Source organism: Ziziphus jujuba, chromosome 3 (genome assembly GCF_031755915.1).
Source record: "Ziziphus jujuba cultivar Dongzao chromosome 3, ASM3175591v1".
Lineage (NCBI taxonomy): Eukaryota > Viridiplantae > Streptophyta > Magnoliopsida > Rosales > Rhamnaceae > Ziziphus > Ziziphus jujuba.
Genome location: NC_083381.1, coordinates 12425422 through 12446587, shown reverse-complemented (window position 1 = coordinate 12446587; position 21166 = coordinate 12425422). Strand labels below are relative to the sequence as shown.

General features: G+C 31.9%; 2 protein-coding genes across 4 annotated transcripts; both read left to right on the top strand.

Moving 5' to 3' along the window:
• Positions 1–1731: 1731 nt before the first annotated feature.
• Positions 1732–4154, top strand: LOC107422187 (protein TRIGALACTOSYLDIACYLGLYCEROL 1, chloroplastic). Of its 3 annotated transcripts, none has more exons than XM_016031605.4 (3): positions 1732–2072; positions 2835–2903; positions 3008–4154. In XM_016031605.4, the coding sequence occupies exons 2-3, from the start codon at positions 2860–2862 to the stop codon at positions 4017–4019; spliced, it is 1056 nt and encodes a 351-aa protein (XP_015887091.2). In that variant the 5' UTR covers positions 1732–2072; positions 2835–2859; the 3' UTR covers positions 4020–4154. The 3 variants fall into 3 exon arrangements, with proteins under 3 accessions (XP_015887091.2, XP_015887089.2, XP_060672036.1); XM_016031603.4 differs by having other exon boundaries at positions 2699–2903; XM_060816053.1 differs by lacking the exon at positions 1732–2072 and adding an exon at positions 2100–2511 and having other exon boundaries at positions 2699–2903.
• Positions 4155–12327: 8173 nt separating this feature from the next.
• Positions 12328–20746, top strand: LOC107422208 (aspartic proteinase 36). The gene is made up of 10 exons (XM_016031630.4): positions 12328–12763; positions 12872–13001; positions 13101–13348; positions 15295–15522; positions 16053–16215; positions 16340–16413; positions 17752–17839; positions 18295–18370; positions 19664–19735; positions 20132–20746. The coding sequence occupies exons 1-10, from the start codon at positions 12459–12461 to the stop codon at positions 20284–20286; spliced, it is 1539 nt and encodes a 512-aa protein (XP_015887116.3). The 5' UTR covers positions 12328–12458; the 3' UTR covers positions 20287–20746.
• The last annotated feature ends 420 nt before the right edge of the window (positions 20747–21166 follow it).

The following is a 21166-nucleotide window of genomic DNA, read 5'->3' as shown; positions in this document are numbered from 1 at the left end:
CTTTATGCAGTTTTATTATTTTTAAATTCCCATAATGCCTTTATTATAAGTGTTAGAGTTTGTAACCCGAATTCTTGTTGACCCGATCCGAAAAGCTCGCGGTGCGACTCATTTGGTGAAACTAAATTTTGGAGAAAAATTTGGGACTCTGTGGTGGAAGCGGAGGTCTCGGGACCTGTTCAATTTTAGGGTTTCTTCTGTACTATATATATATCTGTATTTTTGTTCGGCCGTCATTGGGGTTTTTTAGGGTATCTCGAAATTTGGCTCACCTTGTACAAATCTTTCAATATTGGATTTGCTTCTCCCTGCCCGTGGTTTTTCCCGTCAAGGGTTTCCACGTTAATTGTGTGTTTGTTCTTCGATTTCTTTGTTTCTGTTGCCATTTGTTTTTCTCTCAATTCCGTAACAATAAGTTTTCCATTTTTTTTATTTTTTGGATGATATTCTTTTTGTAGGTATCACATAAGAGAGAGAGAGAGAACAATCACCACCAGTGACCCAGTGTGGGTGATCAGCCTCATCAAACTCTCTTCCTTGATTCTACAAACAAAAAAGTTATCCACTCTCTCTCTACTTCTACTTTCTTCTTCTTTGCTTCATTGCTGGAATTTTAATAGATAGTACCGCCGACAATCCACGGTGAACCTTCTCTACCGAACCACAACTCACCCAGCAATTCCTTTGCTCCATCCTCTCACAACACAACCCATTGGAACGTCCCTATTCCACGGACAACAAGTGGCTGATCAGCCAGCACCTTGTCTCCTTCACCATAAAGACCTGCTTTCAATCCCACGCATGATATCAAGTGACTTTAACCCATGTGAATCCACACGGTTGAATTATTTTTTATTTTTTATTTATTTTTTTTTTTTTGGGTGAATATCTAGGTTGGATATTCTTGTGGATATTTTAGTTATTTAAACTTTTTATGGAATTATATAGAGTTATTTTTTCATTGCAAAAATAACTTCTCAAACTTATATCGGTGCCTTACCGCGTATAAGTGCTAATAGGCATCTCTTTAAGCTTTTGGAAGTGGTTTGGTGTCTAGCGCATGGCGTCAGTTGTCGTTCAATAGATACAAGTTGTTGAATTTTACATATCCATTTGAAATTTGAAGTGTTGAAGTGTTGGACAATGCAAATATTTTTAAATAAAATTGTATATATTTATTTAAATTTTTTTTTTGAATAAAGTTATAACGATTATAAACATAAATATAAACAAATAATATAAAATTTCAAAATTATAAAAGAGAAGATTTAAAATATATATTCATATTTTTATAGAATGATTTAATCTAATAATAATGTTAAATTTATCAAAATGTTTATCAAATTTATTTACCAAATAATATAACATCATATATAACAATATTTAATTGGTTTATTATTTTTTCAATAATTTTTTTTATATTTTGATTTTATGAATATATTAATTAATAATAATTTATCATATATTATTTGAAAAATAAATTTAATAAATATTTATATACCTAGAGTATTATATGGTTAATTTAATGCAAAACCAAACATACTAAAAAAAAATTAATGATATCATTTACTTGTATATTTTCGTGTGCCAAACGTGCATAGGTTCAAAAAAACAAAAAAAATTCAAAAACTACAATGCAAAATTGTTTTTTAAAAAAAAAATTAATAAATAAAAGAAGACTACAAAGTAGAAATGAAAATAAACAGGGAAGATTGGTGTAGGAATAATTTGGGGGGTGTAGAAAGAAAGAAAGAGGGGAGGCTGTTGTCACTGAGGGCCTGTGTACTACTGGGTTTTCTTTGTACATTTGGATACGGATTCTGGAGCTCGGAAGAAGATCCGAAGCCGAAGTTTCAGTATAGGCGACTGAGACGACGAATGAGCTATGGAAGCCATTGTTTTAATTCGAAAGCTCTAATAAATTGCTCCGATCTCCGTTTTCCTTTTCCACCAAATATATAGCTCCAGATACCTTACTGTAACCACGAAAACCACACCGAAAAATTACACACATTAGTCTGACTCTGAGCAAAAGTAACAGTTCATGTTGCATTTTCCAGAAAGGAAAAGGGGTACTCATTCTTTTCTCTTCCTCCATATCTTTTTAACATCAATTGGATCTTTCTTTTACTTTGATTTGAATTTTCCATCCTTATTTAGAATTTTCTTAGTGGATTTTACAATTTCAGTGTTTTGTTTTGGTTTTGATATAACAATTTCCTATATTCACCAATTGTTTGTTAAAATGACTCAAAGAAACAAAACCCGGATGAGAGTTTTATTATTGTTGTTATTATTTTGGGACGGAACCCAGATTAAAATTCTTGTTAATTCTTTCTGAAACTGTTTAGAAGTGAATTCTTATGTTCAGTTGTTTTTCTTATAGCACCCAGTTGTTCATTATTTGCTTTTGGGTTCTTTGGTTGCTTAACAATTTGTTTCCGTCTTCGTTACTTTTTTTCATCTGTATGGAAGAAGCTGAGGCCAAGTTGTGAACGTTCTATTGTGGGGGTAATGTTGGCTATGCACATGGTTCAATTAATAACTAGAATTTATAATATAATACTCGAAAAATGTTTTCATAATTGTAGGATTTGATACTTGACTTAAAAGAAGAGAATGCTCTTTTCTTAACTAGATTGCAGATTCTTAGCACTCTTGTTTTCTGTAGTTCTTATGTGTTTTGTGATGAAATCAGATAGGTGTACCTGGACTTGGTTATAGCACTCTTTGGCTGTTTTCTTTTGGGGAGAACCCATTTTAGAAGGAAAGGAAAGTGGTGTTTTCTTCTTTGCACTAACATCTGATCATATCCACCGCTTATTTTCACTCAGTTCTGGAAATTCAAAACAAACAAGCATGCAAACAGCTTCTTATAACCTATACTTCTGTTTTCCTAACAGGTCTTTCTCTTTCTCCCTCTTTCATTTTATACATTTATGCACTTGGTCATCTCTTCACTTCGTTTCTGTCGACTTTCAATTGAAGTTTTTTAACCATATTTCAGAAGAAGCATTATAAAACCAGATGGGTGGGCTAAAACGCAAGTCCCCTGTTCAACTCAGCTGGTTAACAAATTTTCCATCGTTGAAAGACCTCAGACTTGGAAATTTATAGTGCCTACGCAACAAACCAGATTGTTTGCAGTTCCCAACACAGATGATGGCCACCCTTCTCTTTCTGCATTGGAAGACTCGAACACAAATCACGCACTCAATTCTGAAGGAGGAACCTTGTTGGGCAAATGGTCACCCCCCAGATTTGTTTGGAGGGGACTATCTGTTCTTGTTTTGGCAGGACAAGTGATTTTAAGAACTTTGAAGGGCAAAGTCCACTGGAGGAATACTCTCCAGCAGTTGGAAAGAGTCGGGCCAAAATCAATTGGGGTGTGCCTATTGACATCAGCTTTTGTGGGAATGGCCTTCACCATCCAATTTGTTAGGGAATTCACCAGGTTAGGTCTGAGCAGAGCTGTTGGTGGAGTACTAGCATTGGCTTTCTCAAGGGAGTTAAGCCCTGTTGTTACGTCAATAGTAGTTGCAGGGCGTATTGGTAGTGCATTTGCAGCAGAATTGGGAACGATGCAGGTGTCTGAGCAAACTGACACATTGAGAGTTCTTGGAACTAATCCTGTTGATTATCTTGTGACCCCGAGGGTGATTGCCTCATGTATTGCTTTGCCATTTTTGACCCTAATGTGCTTCACCGTAGGGATGGCATCGAGTTCCATCCTTGCTGATGCTGTTTATGGTGTTAGCATCAACATTATCTTGGATTCAGCTCGGAGAGCTCTTAATTCATGGGATATAATTAGCGCAATGATCAAATCACAGGTATTTGGTGCAATCATATCTATTGTGAGCTGTGCTTGGGGAGTTACAACCATGGGAGGAGCAAAAGGTGTTGGGGAGTCTACAACTTCGTCTGTGGTTATCTCCCTTGTTGGTATCTTTATTGCAGATTTTGTACTCTCTTATTTTTTCTTTCAGGGAGTAGGAGACTCACTAAAGAGGCTATAAGCAATTTATGGTCAGTCTTATGTTTAACTGTATTACTACACTATTATGGTTTAATGAATATATTAGCTAAAAACTAGATAAGCATGAAATGAATCGATTTGCGAGTGGTCAATTGCATGTTCTTGTCGCCCTGTCTCTGGAGATCTTGTTCTGTGGGTAAGATATGCCTTCCAATCCTGATTATTCTGAGCATTAACAAACTTCATATATTTATTTGTTTTTATTTTTATTTATTATATATATATATATATATTGCTAATCTTGGTTGTAGTAAACTAATTGTATGGTTGATGTTGCATACAAATATTATAGACAAGGACTTTTCCTAGCTAAAAGGTGCCAAAATCTGCTATTCCACACCATCTAAGGCAGTGCGTCAATGTTTTTCATTAAATTCTTGAGAACATAGAGACAAAGTGATGCTAAAGAATGAATTCTATCTAGGGGAAAGGATAACCACGTTTTTATCCACGCTGGAAAAGGTTTTTGTTATTAACATTTAAACCAAATTTCGCAGCATTTTTTTTTTTAGTTCTAATGTTAGGGGTGCGGGAATTGAACCACTAGGCTTTCCAAAGAAGCATTTCATGTATTGATTTGGTTTTTTGTTTTTTTATTTTTTTATTTTTTATTTTTTGGTTTAACTAAGTAAATAAATCTTATGATATGATGGTAAAATGGAATCTATAAATTACTCACTAATGCTACAATTAACAAATAATAATGTTTTAAAATATTATTGATTGGCATATTCATACAATCTAAAATATATAAAATGGTGATTTTTTTTTTTTTTTAAACTCTAATGTTAGGGGTGGGGAATCGAGCCACTAGGCTTTCCAAAGAAGCATTTCATGATTGATTTGGATTTTTGATTTTGCTTTTGTCTTTTTTATTTTTGATTTTTTTGGTTTAACTAAATAAATAAATCTCATGATGAATGGAATCTACAATTAATCACTAATGCGGTATCAAAATAATCGCTAATTTTATTTATCAAATAATATATATTAAAATATTATTTGTTGGTATATTTATATAACATAAATATGTATGAGTGAATATTTAAATGAATAAGTGAATTAAAAAAAAATAAATCAATTAAATGTTACCATATTATTTGGTAAATAAATTTAATAAATATTTTGGTAAGTTTAACATTATTGATAATTAATTATTGTTTAAAACCAAGAATTTTTATTTTTATTTTTGTGTTTTTCTACCTTATTCCCAAATAAAAAAGTTTTTCAGGGGTTAAATATTAACCCCCTCTATTTTCTACTTTTTTCACTAGGACATTTTTTTTTTTTTTTTGGGGAAAATTTCATTATAGCTTCATATGCAAGAAATTTTTGAGAGAGAAAATCAAAGAATATGGAGATTTGACAGATAAAGACCAGATGAAATTTGTAAAGTTTGTAACCCGAAAAAGTGAGTTCAACTCAAAACCCCACCACCATTTTCCTAATTGCTCAACGCATTGTCACCAGCTATTACATTCATTACATCGATCAAGATCAATTCTCTCTATTAACTATATTTGTATTATTAATTTTCTAAGTTATAACCGTCTCCTTTGGTAAAGAAAAAGAGGGGAAAAAAATAATAAATAAATAAAGAGGAGGTTAAAAACCTCAAGACATTGCTATTATTTTTCCCACTCACTCATTGATTTTGCAATAATTTTGCTTATTCTCATTCAAACATTTATCTGCCAACCATATATTTTTGCATTAATTTAAGACATCCAAATTATAAAAATGGTTTAGTTTTACGGTCTAATAAATTTACACTTCTATACGCACGCTTATTATTATTTGTTCAATGAAGCTCCCTATAAAGCTTTTCTTTTTTTCTTTTTTTATTGGTATATATTTTTAGCTACTTCTTAATTCCTAATATATTTTGTTCATTTCAAAAAAGTGTCTGCTCTCTAATTTATATTGTTTAATGAGTGATTTTGCATCTCATATTGAAAAAAAAAAGAAAAAAAAAAGAAAGAAAAAGAAAAAAAAAAGATTTTCCGACAAGAAAATAAAATTGTTTTTTAAAATTTATTTAGAGGTCGACGTGAAATTAGACCTAGGTGGCCTCAAAGTCAAAGTTGTTGACTAGGCCGAAATTGATTAAGATAGCCATGTTCAAGGCTGTTAGGACAATTTCTGCTTTAATATGATTTCTTTTTTGAATTTTTGAAGTAAGGAATAATTATCCGAGGAATTTTTCAGAGGAATGTCGGAATCTTTGCACTATGTCCCACACCATTTGATAACGCTTACATTTTTTTTTTATATATATTTTTTTATTCAATTATGCCTTTTTTTTTTCTTTTTTTTTTGAAATTGAATTAAATAGTGTGATTTTAATGTTAGTCGTCCTCCATCCAATAGCAAGGGATAACACTAAGAATTTCCTCTTTGAGTTTTTCAAAAACTATTCGGTAAACAAAATTTGCATTTAGAAAATTAACGAGATTATGAAACTTAAGAATAAGAATAAGAATTCAGCAAACTCCTATATTAGAAGAAAAAGACATTCATTATTTCAAACTATGAAAGTAGCTTCCACTATTTTTTGTATTTTTTTACCAATACAACAAAAACACACTCTTTTACCTTTGAAACCCAAAGGGATCGAAAAAAGGGGGACAACGAGTTTTGGATACTATGTATAAAATAAAGGTTGACATTGCAATAGAAGCTCAATAGCTTTTTCAAGACCAAAATGGAATATCGTCATGAAATTGTTGATAGGCCAAAATGTTAAATCTAACTTCCTAAATGTTTCAAAACATTTTTCATTTAGATGGTTGTTGTTTCAAAACTTAAATTAAATAAAAAAAAAAACTATTTATCTACCTTCCTAAATGTTTTAAAACATTTTCATCTAGCTTTCCTATGGTTTTTTGTTCATCAGTGGATGGTGGGACCCAAGTCAACCCATGGGATTGGATTTCATTCTTTCTTGTATGTTAGGCCACATGCCCAACTTTTATATCCCAATTATTCTTACCACTTTATTGCCTCCACTAATTTAATGACCGCTCAGGCATGAGCCACGATATGTTGAAAGGATAGATGGATCCAGCAATGGGTTTAACCTGGCATGTATCCAAAGCACCCCAATTGTTCTACCACTTTATTGCCCCCATCAAGGTGATGTAGAACCTTATTTTTGACAATTTATATATGTGGGATATTTTTCCCTAACTTAACCTGGTATGCTTCCAGAATTAATGGGTCAAATTCTCCATTTGTTCTACCACTTATTGCCCCCACCATGGTGATACGCTCACTTACAAAGCACCACATTAGAACCTTATTTTTGATAATTTATACAAGCGGGAAGAAATTTTTGAGTTGGACATGTGGGATATTTTTGTTATAGGTCATGATCATATCTATTCGAACTCTTGTTGTAACTTGCATAGGAACTTCGAAAACAATCCTTTTTATTTTGTTTTTTTGTTTTTGTTTTTTTTTTTTTTTTTTTTTTTTTGTTTTTTATCATAAACATAACACAACACAGAGTAACAACAAAGAGATAAGATATTAAGAAGATGGAGATCAATATCAAAATGGTAAACTTAAGTTTTGCACACATTAAATATCAAAAAGACATAGAAATTTTGCAAAGTTAGGGAAAATCCCATACAATGGAAACAATGATTATCGAATGCATAAAAATACTGTTAATGAAGATTATAGCCTAAGCCTATATATATATATATATATATACCACCATAGTTGAAAACCCACAAAATTAAAAATACAAATAAATATTTATGTAAGAACAAGAATTTCCTTTCAATTAAAACATCTTAGAACTCCTGTATCAGAAGCATAAGATATTCATTATTTCATTATCCTTATTTTGCTTTCCAAAAATTATGATGTAATACAAACAAAAACACAATCTACCTTTGGAAACCCATAGTTTTACAACATCAAAGAAAAAAAGGGAAAAGGAGTTTTGAATACTTTGGTAATTTCATACTGATGTGTGAATGTTTAGAATTTTGTAAACATCGTCCACCTTCCCAAAATGTTTCAAAACATTTTCGTCTCGCTCCCCTATTTGTTATTGTTAAATTTTCAGTTTAATGTCAATATCCATCATTTGTATCCTCTAAAGGAATATTTCAAAACCAAAATAAAATTTTTGAAATAAAAGCAAACACAGGGACAGCGTATTGGTGATAAAATTATCAAAAATAAAATAAAATAAAATAACCCACAGCTTCCGAATATGTACCCTCCACTTCTGCCACGTGTCACTCACTTCTTATATGAAAAGAAATGATCACGTGGTCAAATGTACCTTCCCAAGTTGATTTCTTCTGCCTAAATTCTCGAGTTTTGAGTTTAACTCGCTTTCTTCTTGATGAGTTCAAACTGCAAAGTCTTGTTGTTTCCACTCGGATAAGTACTTGTGCTGATCTTTCTTATGTCAAAAACTTCATACCTATTATTATTATTATTATTATTTTATCTTGCTCTCTCAAATTCTAACGATTTTCTTTCATAAAGGAAAGTTGCCCTTTTGAATTGTTAGTGGCAGAATCAGCCATGCCACAAATATCACCTTCACAGGGTACCAAATTGGAATCCTTCAATTCCACAATCCATCCAAGAAAACTAAACAAATACGGTTATTTTATTTTATTTTATTTGGATGATTGAGTTGACCAATAGAAATATATATATATATAGGTCATTTAATATAAGAATTAAGATATAAATTTTCTTTTTCATCCTTTAGATGCATAAAAAATTGATATTAAAATTATGTTTATGAATTATTTGATTATGATAAAGTTTATTTTTTTTAAATAGAATTTTAATCTGTTATAAAATTTATATTTGATATTTTTAAAATTTTAAATTCTAATTCATAAGCTAGTCAAAATTTCTAAATAGTGAAAGCAAATTAAGAAAAATTTAAGAAATTAAAAAAAAAGTTTTAGATATGTAATAATAAAAATTTAGTTTAAATTCAAACTAAATGTAAATAATCTAATAAAATACCTTTAAAATTTTTTTCTGAGGTGATGAGGATTTTTTTCTTTTTTAAAGAAGAAAATTGTGCTACCAAGAACTCAAAGATTAAACATCATTTTTGATTAGATTGGAGGAGCCAAGAAGGTCCTTCCCTCATTTTTGTTGTATTTCCTTCCATTTTAATAAAAAATAATAATAATAATAAAGATTTTTTTTTCGGGACTTTAACATTAAACATAAAGAAAAGTAATAAAATTGATGGAATAATCCTGCTTTTAATAACATTGATTATGAATTATTTATGGTAAATATTACTTTTTTACATTAATTTTTCTTTTCACTAAATTACTTTTTTTTTATTTTTTTTTACATTAATTATACGTTGGTTATGGTGAATATGGATTCTGGTATTTAAAAAAAAAAAAAAAAAAAGAATGAATGTCTAGATTTTACTTTCCCTATAAAGATTCAGTAACGGAATGATTTAAATTTTTATAGTCATCGACACTATTGAAACTAGATTACTTTTATTGTGGGAGCAAAAACATAAATCTATCCATTTTCCATTGGATAATGAATGATTATTAAGAATAAACCAAAATTAGTGTGGGAGATTGGCTATCCCCGCACTAAATCTGCCATTGCTCTAACTTTTGATATAATATAAAAGTTAATAAATAAAAACCATTACATTATTCTAATATACTATATGTATAAATATATATAAAATGTTACCGGAATACAAGTAATCCAACATGGCTGCACGGGGTGGCTGCTCTTGGGCTAAGGGCCAATGGTCCCTTACCCTATTTAATTTTTCTTTCTAAATATGTGCATTTAAATATATTTTAGATTTGTATTTTATATTTTACATATTTGATCCTTCAATATTTTGTTAATTTTCCTTATAAATTGAATATTATTATTTGGAGCTCCAAACGCTTTTTGTAGCTTATATTTTCGACCCAGCTCGAATAAGTTTGAATTAGTTAGAATCGGCTTCCATTAGTGTGAAGAAAGGAAAATTTGCTACTTATCATAATTAAGGAAAGTGCTCCAAACTCTTTTTGTGAAAATTATGTTGCTAAAGATTAACTTGTAAAAAAGGAGAAAATTTTTTTGAAAATAAGGTAACTTTCCTAAATTTGAAGCTTTATGGTCCAAGTCCATTAAGGAATGATGAAATGAATTTCTTAAGGATCAATAATCTCAATGCCTATATAAAGAATGATAAGTTAGCAGACATGTAAGTTATTTAACACCTTACACTCTCTATAGTTTTGCAATTAGCTATAGGTATCCAAAGACACAATCTGACTTAAGTGTCGAAGTGTCTTAAACCAGCACAACACCAGTGCTTTGGAAAAGCTTCACGTAGTTTGTGTTTTGCAGGTACCATACCCAAAATCGCCATTTGAAGAAAGTGCAAAATTGTGTATTTACAAATAGAAAATTAATCAGTTTGTCATTTAGATTTTGGTGACCAATCATGTATGTTGTAACATCTTATTTGTCTTGCCAAAAAAAAAAAAAAATTCAAAATAAAAAATAAAATATTGGTGATCAATCAGTTTGTGGCACCTTTGGTTCTGCCAAGATTCAAATTTTGGAGAGCAAATAAAAAAAAGTATGGAGTTTTGAAAGATAAAGATGAGCACGAGGCACTCCCAAGAGAAACAAACAAGATTGTGCAGGTTGAACTCATCTAGAAGCAAGAGACTGAAACTCAAAACCACCAAGCGTTTTCTCAATTGCCAGACGCACTTATTAATTTCACAATGAAATATTTCTTTCATTTGAGTCATATTGTGCATGAACATGAGAGATATGATTGAAAGTTATAACTCCAAATGATTTTATATCACTTAACCATGGCACAAATTAGCTACCACATAGGAAAAAAATAAAAATAAAAAATCAATCATTGTTTTTAAAGTTGAATCAACCACTAATAATAATTAATATTGATCATACCAAAAAATAAATAATAATTAAATATTATATCCCATATATATTTTATAGCTTATGCTTTATATTTAAGTTTTATTTTTAAAAAAAATTAAAAAAATATTTAAATGATGTACATTGTTTGGGTGATGTTAGATTGATATGAAATTTTTACCCCATTAAATCCCATCACTTAATAATTTTTTTAAATTTTTTTTTTTTTTTATCTATCTTATGATCTATTTGTCTGCTTTTATAAGCTAATCTTTTATTTTATTTTATTTTTAAATATAAAAAAGTAAATCTGCTAAAGATCCATTAGAGGTTTAAAGTATATATAGGTTGCTATATAAAAACTAACATTATTTATGCACAGAAGGGTGGTTAATTTTTAAAATTATTATACAATAATAATATGCAAAAGGTTATTTATAGATAGTAATTAATTATATATATTTTATCAATTTTTTTAGAGAGATTAATTTTTTAACTAAAATTTTATTTTTTAAAAAAATTACGCACATCCCCAAAAGCAGAGATTCATTTTAATAATATCTAGATCATATCAACTTGATATTTATTTTAAAAATTATCATTAAAAGTAATTTTTTAAAACATTGTCTATATTGCATGTATAATATATTTATTTTTACAATCTACATTTCCTATTGGAGATATCTTCAATTAGAAAAAATTATAAATTTGTTGTGTTACCTAAAGATAAAATGAAAACTACCTTTCATGATATCAATTCTAAATACCAAAAATTATGTAGCTAAATTATAATAATTTATGGACCATTTCACATTATATTTGATTTTTAAAATTATAAATTTGGTAATTCTACGACTTAATTATTAGACCTCTAACATTATGATTTCAATACTATATTTAATAAAAATGTAATAAAATAAAAAATATATATAAAAGAACACTTTGTACTTCCAGAAGTATTCGGACAGGTTTATTCAAAAAAGAAAAAGAAAAAAAAGGTTATTCGATGGAATTTCCTCTTTTCTGTGATACATTCTATGGAATTTACTCATTTGAAAAGGAAAACAAAACAAAACAAAAAAAAAAAAAAAAAAGAAAAAGAAAAAAAACCAATTTTATTTTTATCAAAAAGAACAAAAAAAACCCGCAAACATTTGGGGAAGTTGCACGCAAATACGGATTGAGATGCGAAACAATGTCTACTCTTTGGTCGTGTGGGTCCCGCAATAACTGTTTTAAATATTAGTTTGAAAAAAAGGGAAAAAAAAGAAAAAAAGAAAAAAAGAAAAAGACACTTTTTTTTTATCTGCATAGCTTTTTCAAATTACAATTAAATCCAATTTCTTAGTTTTCTGGGTCCATTCTAATACCATTCCCAACCAACACAACCAGCCCAAAATCTCTCTCTCTCTCTCTCTCTCTCTCTCTCTCTCTCTCTCTGACAATTCGCCTAGTCTTCCACGGCACCAGAATCCACTGGATCGCGAATACCCGAAAGATGACGGCGAGGACTTCCTTGGCTTCGGCGCCGGCGACGTTGACGGTGGTGGCGGTGGTGGCGTTCATGGCTACTGTTAGGAGGAGCTCCTCCTCATGCAGCAGCTTTTCTTTGCTGTTGTTGATTTCTTTCATGGTCACGACTGGTAATGCTTTCGACAACCCCGTTTTGAGCGTCAAGTACAAATACGCCGGTCAAGAACCATCACTCAGTGCGTTCAAAGCTCACGACACTCACCGCCAGCTTAGCATTCTCGCCGGCGTCGATCTTCCCTTGGGCGGCTCTGGTCGTCCCGACGCCGTCGGGTCTCTATTTTCAATTCTTTTTTTGTTTTTATTTTTTGAAAATTTTATTCGATTCGGAATTTTGTGTTTTATAAGTAGTAAAAAAGAAAACTGTTTGTATATATATAGGCTTTACTATGCTAAAATTGGGATTGGAACGCCTTCGAAAGACTATTACGTACAAGTAGATACCGGAAGTGATATCATGTGGGTGAATTGCATTCAATGCAAAGATTGCCCTAAAAGAAGCTCGCTTGGTGTATGTGCAAAAGTCTCACTTTCTGTGTATTTATTTATTTATTTATTTTTTGTTTGGGTATGTGAATTTTGTGTTTCTTTGTGCCTCTGATGGTGGCAGCTAGACCTGACACTATATGATGTTAATGAATCATCAACTGGGAAGTTGGTTCCCTGTGATGAAGAATTCTGCTTGGAGGTTAATGGAGGTCCCTTAAATGGCTGCACAGAAAATGTGACATGTCCATACCTTCAGATATATGGTGATGGCAGCTCCACTGCTGGGTATTTTGTGAAAGATGTTGTGCAGTATGATAGTGTTTCTGGAGACCTCGAAACTGCATCTGCCAATGGAAGTGTTATCTTTGGGTAACTTGTACATCCTCTTTGCTTCTCATAATCAAACTATATTTTATATGCATGTTGTGTTAGTTTATGATTTTGATTGAGATGGAATGTGTAACTGGGTATAAGCTACTTTGTGATGTTGAAGAGCACAAGTGTTTTAAGTATGGATTTCATACTTGAGTTTGTATTAAATACTGATATTGGATCCTATTTAAACCCAGTAGGGTAGAATTCTTGAAGTATGTGATTTCATCAACCATTTAATTTATGTGATTTTTATGTGTAATGTATACGTATGCATTTATGTGTATCTACATATTAGGTTCATCTAAATAGTGGAATGACTTCTCTATGTTATTTCAGTAGGTAATGTGAAGCATAGGGCATTTCTGTATTTCTTGTACTCCCCTGATGTAGGCAAGTGCTAGGGTAGGCTAGCAGGAAGCTTTTTGTTTCATTTTCATTTTAGGCTTATGTTCTCATTCAAAAAGTTCTCTATAAGCTTTTTCTTCTCATTCTTTCGCAATTCTTTATTAGCTTTCTCCTAGTCACTTAGCAAAGACTAAGAATCTGATGGTTCTTAATAGCAATTCCTTCTGGCGGTTCAGGTCTGTGTTGATCGTGTGAACTTGCATATTCTTCATAGAGATCCTTCTTTTAGGGCTTTGGTGGAGTTTATTGTGAGATTCTCATTGTGTATCACGAAATAATTATATTGTAAGTTGTTCCTTTCAAACATTATATCTCCAATTTAATTTTTAATTTCCTTTTGCAACTCAAGGAGGTAGCCTAATTGGCTGAAATATGCAAGTCGTTACTTAGGTGGTTGTGTTGTTTTGGCCTTTCCCCATATCTCTTTCCCTGGCTCTTGCATAAAATTCTTGTCCCCATGTTGACTGATGAAATACTTCTAGTTGCTGAATTTAGCTATTGGAATTATAGCATTAATGTTGACCAGTGCACCAACTATGATACCATTTGAGAGTCTAAGATGCTACTTATAGTTTTATGAGAAATTGAGTAGAAAAGATGGCCTTTGTTAAATTTTCTCTTTTGGGGAGGGTAAGGGAATCCTTTATAGGAAAAGTTTAAATTACTGCAAGGATGGTGCAAAGTAATAACCTCTAGCCATTTAGATGGAATATAATGTTCAGTCTGCTCAGGGGTGGATAGCTGCCCATGTTTTGCCACAACTATAATGTATTATAATTACATGGTCTTCAAATGTTGAAATGTTGTTCCTTGTTCAATTGTAAATGCTGTTTGGTTAGAATTTCTGTCGCAATGATGGTGCTACGGAACCATATAATGTTATATTAAAATGCATTTTTAAACAACTTTTTACTTGAATACTAGATATACAATGTACAAGGTTATCATTTGTGCGGTCTTATTTATTCCAATTAGTAAATTACTGAAGTATCTGTAGCTGTATGTTTCAATGAGGACTTTCCAGATTTGTAAGGTTAGATTATATTTTTGGGTGGACATGAGGGTAGATGGTGGTAATTCAATGGCAGAAAGTGGCTGTGAAATGGTTTTAAGTGCTAAGAGAAAAACACCACTCAGAATAAGTAGCCATTTTACTGCTTTATCATCTAGGTCTTGGCCTTAGCTTATAATTTTTCAACTAGTATTATTAAGCCGTAAATGCATAGTGGATTAGTTTGACCGCTTTGTAAGTGTATAAATGTACTTTACCAACACAATATTTATGCTTTACAATTAGACTTTTGCTAAAGGACTGAGTAATTTGGTTGGGTGAAAGGAATATCTAACAATCTGTAGTTTTTGACGAGAATTATTTTAGGTGAGTTTAAAATGTCAAGATGAAAAGGGTCATGGTTCGCGGTTGTTGCATATTATAGTGTCTGTCTTTATGTCAGTACATGAAAATCAGTTCTCCTACTTATTTCCTTCTTTGGTGAGGCTGATGATGTTTTGGACTTCGTGCTTTTTTTCCATAGATGCGGTGCTACACAATATGGAAATCTGGATTCGTCTGACGAAGCAGCACTTGATGGGATACTTGGATTTGGAAAATCAAATTCGTCACTGATTTCACAGCTTGCTTCATCAGGAAGGGTCAAAAAGATGTTTGCTCATTGCTTAGATGGGAAAAATGGAGGTGGTATCTTTGCCATTGGCCGCGTTGTACAGCCAAAAGTTAACATGACACCATTAGTACCAAACCAGTATGTTATTTCTTTTTTGAACTTTTTGTTTCTGTTTTGTTCTCCTGCAATTTTGTTATGGTGTTATCTATGGCATTTTTTTTGCTTTTTGTGCCTTTTTTTTTTTTTTTCTCTCTCTCTCTCTCTCCTAGATGTAACTTTAATATTATGAATTAGATTGTCTAATTACATTTTTCAATCACTGTTCTTGTAGTTTGGTATGAAATGATTAGCTTCTCTGAAATTGCTTGACTGGTACAATAAATTAATTGTGGGTCATCTTTCCTGTTGTGAATCAAGGAAGCAAGAAACTATTTGTTGCTGATCTTCCCGATAAGCTCTCCAAATAACCTACGTTGTGTTGCTTTCTTCAAAAGCTACAAATTTTTTGCGCTTACTTTCTCATCATCTCCAAGTTCTTATGTTAGGCATTATGCTTCCTGTAATAATGAGTCTAGTATTTACGTTGTTGCATTTTGTTTGTGGTCCTGCTAAGTCTTGGTTTGTAAAAATATGGCAACTAAGTTTTCATTTATTATTATAAATGTTAGGGCACATTACAATGTGAATATGACAGCAGTTCAAGTTGGTCACACTTTTCTGAGTCTTCCAAGAGATGTGTTTGAGGCGGGAGACAAAAAAGGGACTGTAATTGACAGTGGTACAACATTGGCCTATCTGCCAGAAGTGATCTATGTGCCATTAGTTAATAAGGTGTGTGATATAATACAGTCTATCATTTGGAGATTTGCATTACATGTGGTTGCTCACATCTCTTATATGTTAATCTAAATTTTGTCATATATTCACGTTAATCTTAATCCAATTTTCTTATCAGATAATATCTCATCAGCCTGATCTGAAAGTTCACTCAGTTCATGGCGAGTATACATGTTTTCAATACACGCAAAGGTAAATTTCTCAATTATGACACTAAGTATGTATTAGATTTAATAAGTAATTAAGTATCTTAGATTCGAGAGAATTATTTTGCTATATCCAGACTAATACCGATCCAACCCATTGCATGAATAAAACTTGACCACTTAACCAACCAACAAAACTTCTTGTTACAAATAGCATCTCCAACCGACAAAACTTCTTGTTACAAATAGCATCTCCAACCAACAAAACTTCTTGTTACAAATAGCATCTTCTTGTTGCATCGGAACATATAAATGTTGACTAATTTGACTAATTTGGCTGACACTGAACTTGGTCTTTGGTAAAACGAAGTGGTTGCATAATTGAAAAATCAGCTTCCAGGAGTATTTATTGAATGCTAAAAATGATGCATTGAATTTATGTTAGTAGATTAAAATAAAAAATGTGTTTGTAAGGTGCACTACAATGGATGTCAAGATATGTATTAACTAGGAACTACTTTCACGTTTAAAATATTTTTAATGTATTCGATGCTAAATTGGTACTGGATAAACATTAGACATAAATCTCCCTTCCCCTCCCCCACCCCTCCCTCCTCTTTTTCCCTTTTTTTTTGTTTTTTTTAATGTATACTTAAGACATTGGGACATTGTTTGGGTTGGTTTGCAGGTTCCTCTCCCTCCCCCTTACATTGCATCATTATTGGTTTCATTCGAAGCTTTTATTCCTTTATTTAGTAGCTTTCTTGTGTGATAGGCACGATAATTAGAGCTGTAAATAGATTGGAGGAACTTGAATTTAGGTTGAGATTGGCTTGTTTTTAGCTTGTTAAAGTTCAACTCATAATATTATTTGAGCTAGGCTTGAAAATTTATTATCCAACTCAACTCGCCGTTTACATTTATGGCCTTAACAGATTCATTTGATCTTGTGACTCTAATTGGAAACCTTACCTATAAATGTCAACCAAGTTAGACTTCTTAATTTTAAGTTAACATAAATGGAAAGAATTGTCCCATTTTTTATTTTTTTTTAACTTGTTCATTTGGAACGGTTATTTTTAATTTTATTTGTTTTTATATAATCCTTAGGAATATAGATGACTTCAATCAAATGCTTCTTATCTATAAAATTTTGTGTTAAGTAACTACTATTTAATTTCCTTTTTGCTGCTGCTTGTTTTCCTATGCTTGTTTTGGAAATATGTGTTTCTGTCGCTCAAGCCTCCACTTTAAACAGAGCACCATTTCTTCACCAAATGCTATTTTGTTCTGATAAATTCTACAACTTTATTTCAGTTTTAGTTCAAACTGTGGGCTACACCGTGCTTTACTGATGCTGATACTTTTTGTTTTTTAATTGCAGTGTCGATGATGGATTCCCCAATGTCACTTTTTATTTTGAAAAGTCACTTTATTTGAAGGTTTATCCGCATGAATATCTATTTCCTTATGTAAGTATGTTGAACTGCAAATATTAACAAGCACAATCTGCCCAGTAACTTCCATCTACAGTTTACTAGCATGTTTATGGTTCCTTGTTATCTGCTTTACATATCTGTGTTCTATGTGGAACAACTGTGGCTTCAACTCCTAAATTTACTGGGTGATCGACTTGAGGAACTTGAATTTTGCAAAATCTTGCCTTTAATTGTTTCATTGGCTGCTAGTTGTCTCTGTGAATGCAAATTCTCTAATTGACTGCTGAAAAACATGTGTTTTTCTTATAAGTTTCGTCTTTGACACTTACTGTTTTTATTTACCTGAAAATAATAAGCAGTGTGTAGACAGCTTTAACTTGTCTTGCAGTGCCTTTCATTGTTGGCTTTTACATCGTGTTGCATATATTATTTTTATAATGCTATCTGCATACACTTCAGTGTGCATTTACTAACATAGATATTTACAGGAAGGCATGTGGTGTATTGGTTGGCAAAACAGTGGGATGCAATCCAGGGATACAAGGAACTTGACACTTTTAGGAGGTATATGCCCCAAAAATTACACATCACCTGTCTGCCTTCTGTTTTCTGCTGCTTTAATTTGTGTTTTTTCCATAAAACTTTAAATTATAACCTACTACAGTCCACTGTAAGCTTGTTGCTTATGCATTAAAAGGGCTAAAAGTGATTTAAACTCGAATGCTGCAAAAATTGTTCTCATTCAATGGTCTAAAATGAGTTGCAGATTTTTTAATAGTGTTCGTAATGCATGCATATACCATATTTGAGGGTTCGTCTCAAAATTTTATAAATTGCACTTCATAACTGTTGTATTTTTTTCATTTTCTTTTAGGTTTGGGAATTTGTATTATATTTCCCAAGTTTGTACAATTTAGTTTCCTACATCAGCTTCCTTTTTTGGTAAAATCTGAAATTGTTATGTTAATATTTCTTGAAAAGAAAGATCTGTAGACATGGTTTCCCTGGAAGGACTTTCAAGCAAATAATGCTCATTCTGCTTTCCCCTGATCCAGATTACTTGCTGTCAATATATGGGTCCATTTCGCTTATCTCTTTCTGCTAAAACAATAATTTGTATTGTCTTTGCAGTTGTGTCTTATTCAATTACTTTAGCCATGTTCTTATTGGCCTTCCTCTCATTGCCTCTGTTTGTTGGATGAGAAAAATAGTATTTTACGCAAACAGAATAATATTACAAAATATCCAACAGGATGATAAATCCTCAAGTAAACAACTTTTGACGATTCTGTAGAAAACCATTAAGTTTTCCCTAAAAAAATTCTTCTATTCTTTTCAATCCATATGGTCCACAAAAGAGCTATTACAGCCCATAATGCTACCCTTTTTTCTTTCTTTGAAAAAGAGCCTTCCACTCATTGCCATCTACTTGAGATCATAGCATCAGTTTTTGGGGTTATGATTCACATGGTTAAGCCGATTATATGGGTCTCCAATGTCATGCTGTCGTTTTCTGCTGCCTCTTCCTTCTTTCAGATCCATCCATCTCGTACTCCTGTCCTTTTATGTCACTAGCCCAGTTTAGAATATCCTATGTGTTTGGCTAACGCCTATCCTCAGCAATCAAATCCACCACAAGGAAGAAAACTGTTATTAAGGAAAATGAATGTGAAGTTATTCTTTGCTCCTTTCTGTCTATTTTGTATATGAGCATTGCAAGTTATCGTTGTCATGAGAAATCATTCTTCAAATGAAAGTAACTGGCAGAGCATTTAGGTTAGATCTCATTTTTTTTATAAACAGAAGTTATGAATATGTGATTCTGTAGGTTATAATCTGTTTATGTTGTCCTTGCAGATTTGGTGCTTTCAAATAAGCTAGTATTATATGATCTTGAAAATCAGGCCATTGGGTGGACTGAATATAACTGTGAGTATCATGTTACTTTGCTTCTCTCATTTCTGAATTCTTTTCCTATAATATTTATGCATCTCGTATACATCTTAGAATGTTAAACCGGCATTGCATTCTTTGCTCAAGGCATTTAGTTACAATCTCTAGTTGTAATAGGTATAGTTTGCAAAAATCTTCCCTCCCTCCTTCCACCAAAGCACCCATAACCACCGAGGTGAACAAGCATTGCATCCATGCCACTCATAGCCACCACTACCTTTAAATCCCTATTCCCACCACTAAAACCAACCAACACCCATCACCAAGCTCCTCTTTGAATCTACTTTAGACACTTGATATTGAATCTAGTGCTTCCTGATTGGTAATTTTAATTTTTAGATCACCTTTTGACTTCTAAATGGTTACTTTCAGGCTCGTCAAACATTAAAGTGCTGGATGAACGGACTGGAACGGTACATTTAGTAGGTTCACACTACATTCCTCATTCTGCCTGCTGTTTGATGAAACCCCAATTGGCTATAGTCTTCTTATTGCTAACCGTGCTATGGCACAATTTAGTTTGCTGAAGTGCAACTAAAACAGAATGCTGACATTCAAAAACAAGGGACAGAAAATAGAATATAGAAAGATAACTTGAGATTATTGATGGAGCTTACAAGATACTGTTGTCATTTGTGCATCTATGCTCATGCCTGCTGTGATAACAAACTAGGGTAAAGGTATATAGTGTATGAAGCTTCAATTTGGGTAATATTTTTATACCCAAGTTGAATCTGTGGAAATTTATGGAAGTTCACTGCCACCTTCAGAATCAAATGTATATGGTTTAAATTTTGAATTGTGTCTTCCTTTTTAGGTCCTGGCAGGACTTGTAGATATTTTCCTACATATAGGTTCTTTTACAGCACCATTGGTTTTAGGTTCTGTTAAAGTACTTAACAGATTGGAATAGTACATTTAGTAGGTTTCATATATTTTACCTAATTGGCTGCTGTCTTATTATTACTAACTTTTGTTGTTACACAATTTCTTATCTCTTCTTCTTTTCTTTTCTTTTTTTTTTTTTTTTTTTTTTGGTGGATACAATGACTGAAATATAATATAAACTTATAAATTGAGGAAAAGCAAAGAATAGACATTATTATGAGATTGATGAATAGTTTGCAGAATACTTTTGTGATTCAAATATATGAGCTTGTGCAAATTAATTTGGTCCTCTTCGTTTCTTCTTGTTGTTTTCCTCCCTCGTGCATGCGCAATATGTAATGACATCTTTTGACCAGTGAACTATTTTATGATGACATATATATATACATATATATATATATATATATATTAATCCAAGTAGAGACCTATATTTTAGTTTCTACCTCCATCTGCCATTTCAATCTGATTGCTGTCAATATTTGCATTTGCAACTATTTTCTATTTGTTGGCAAACATTTG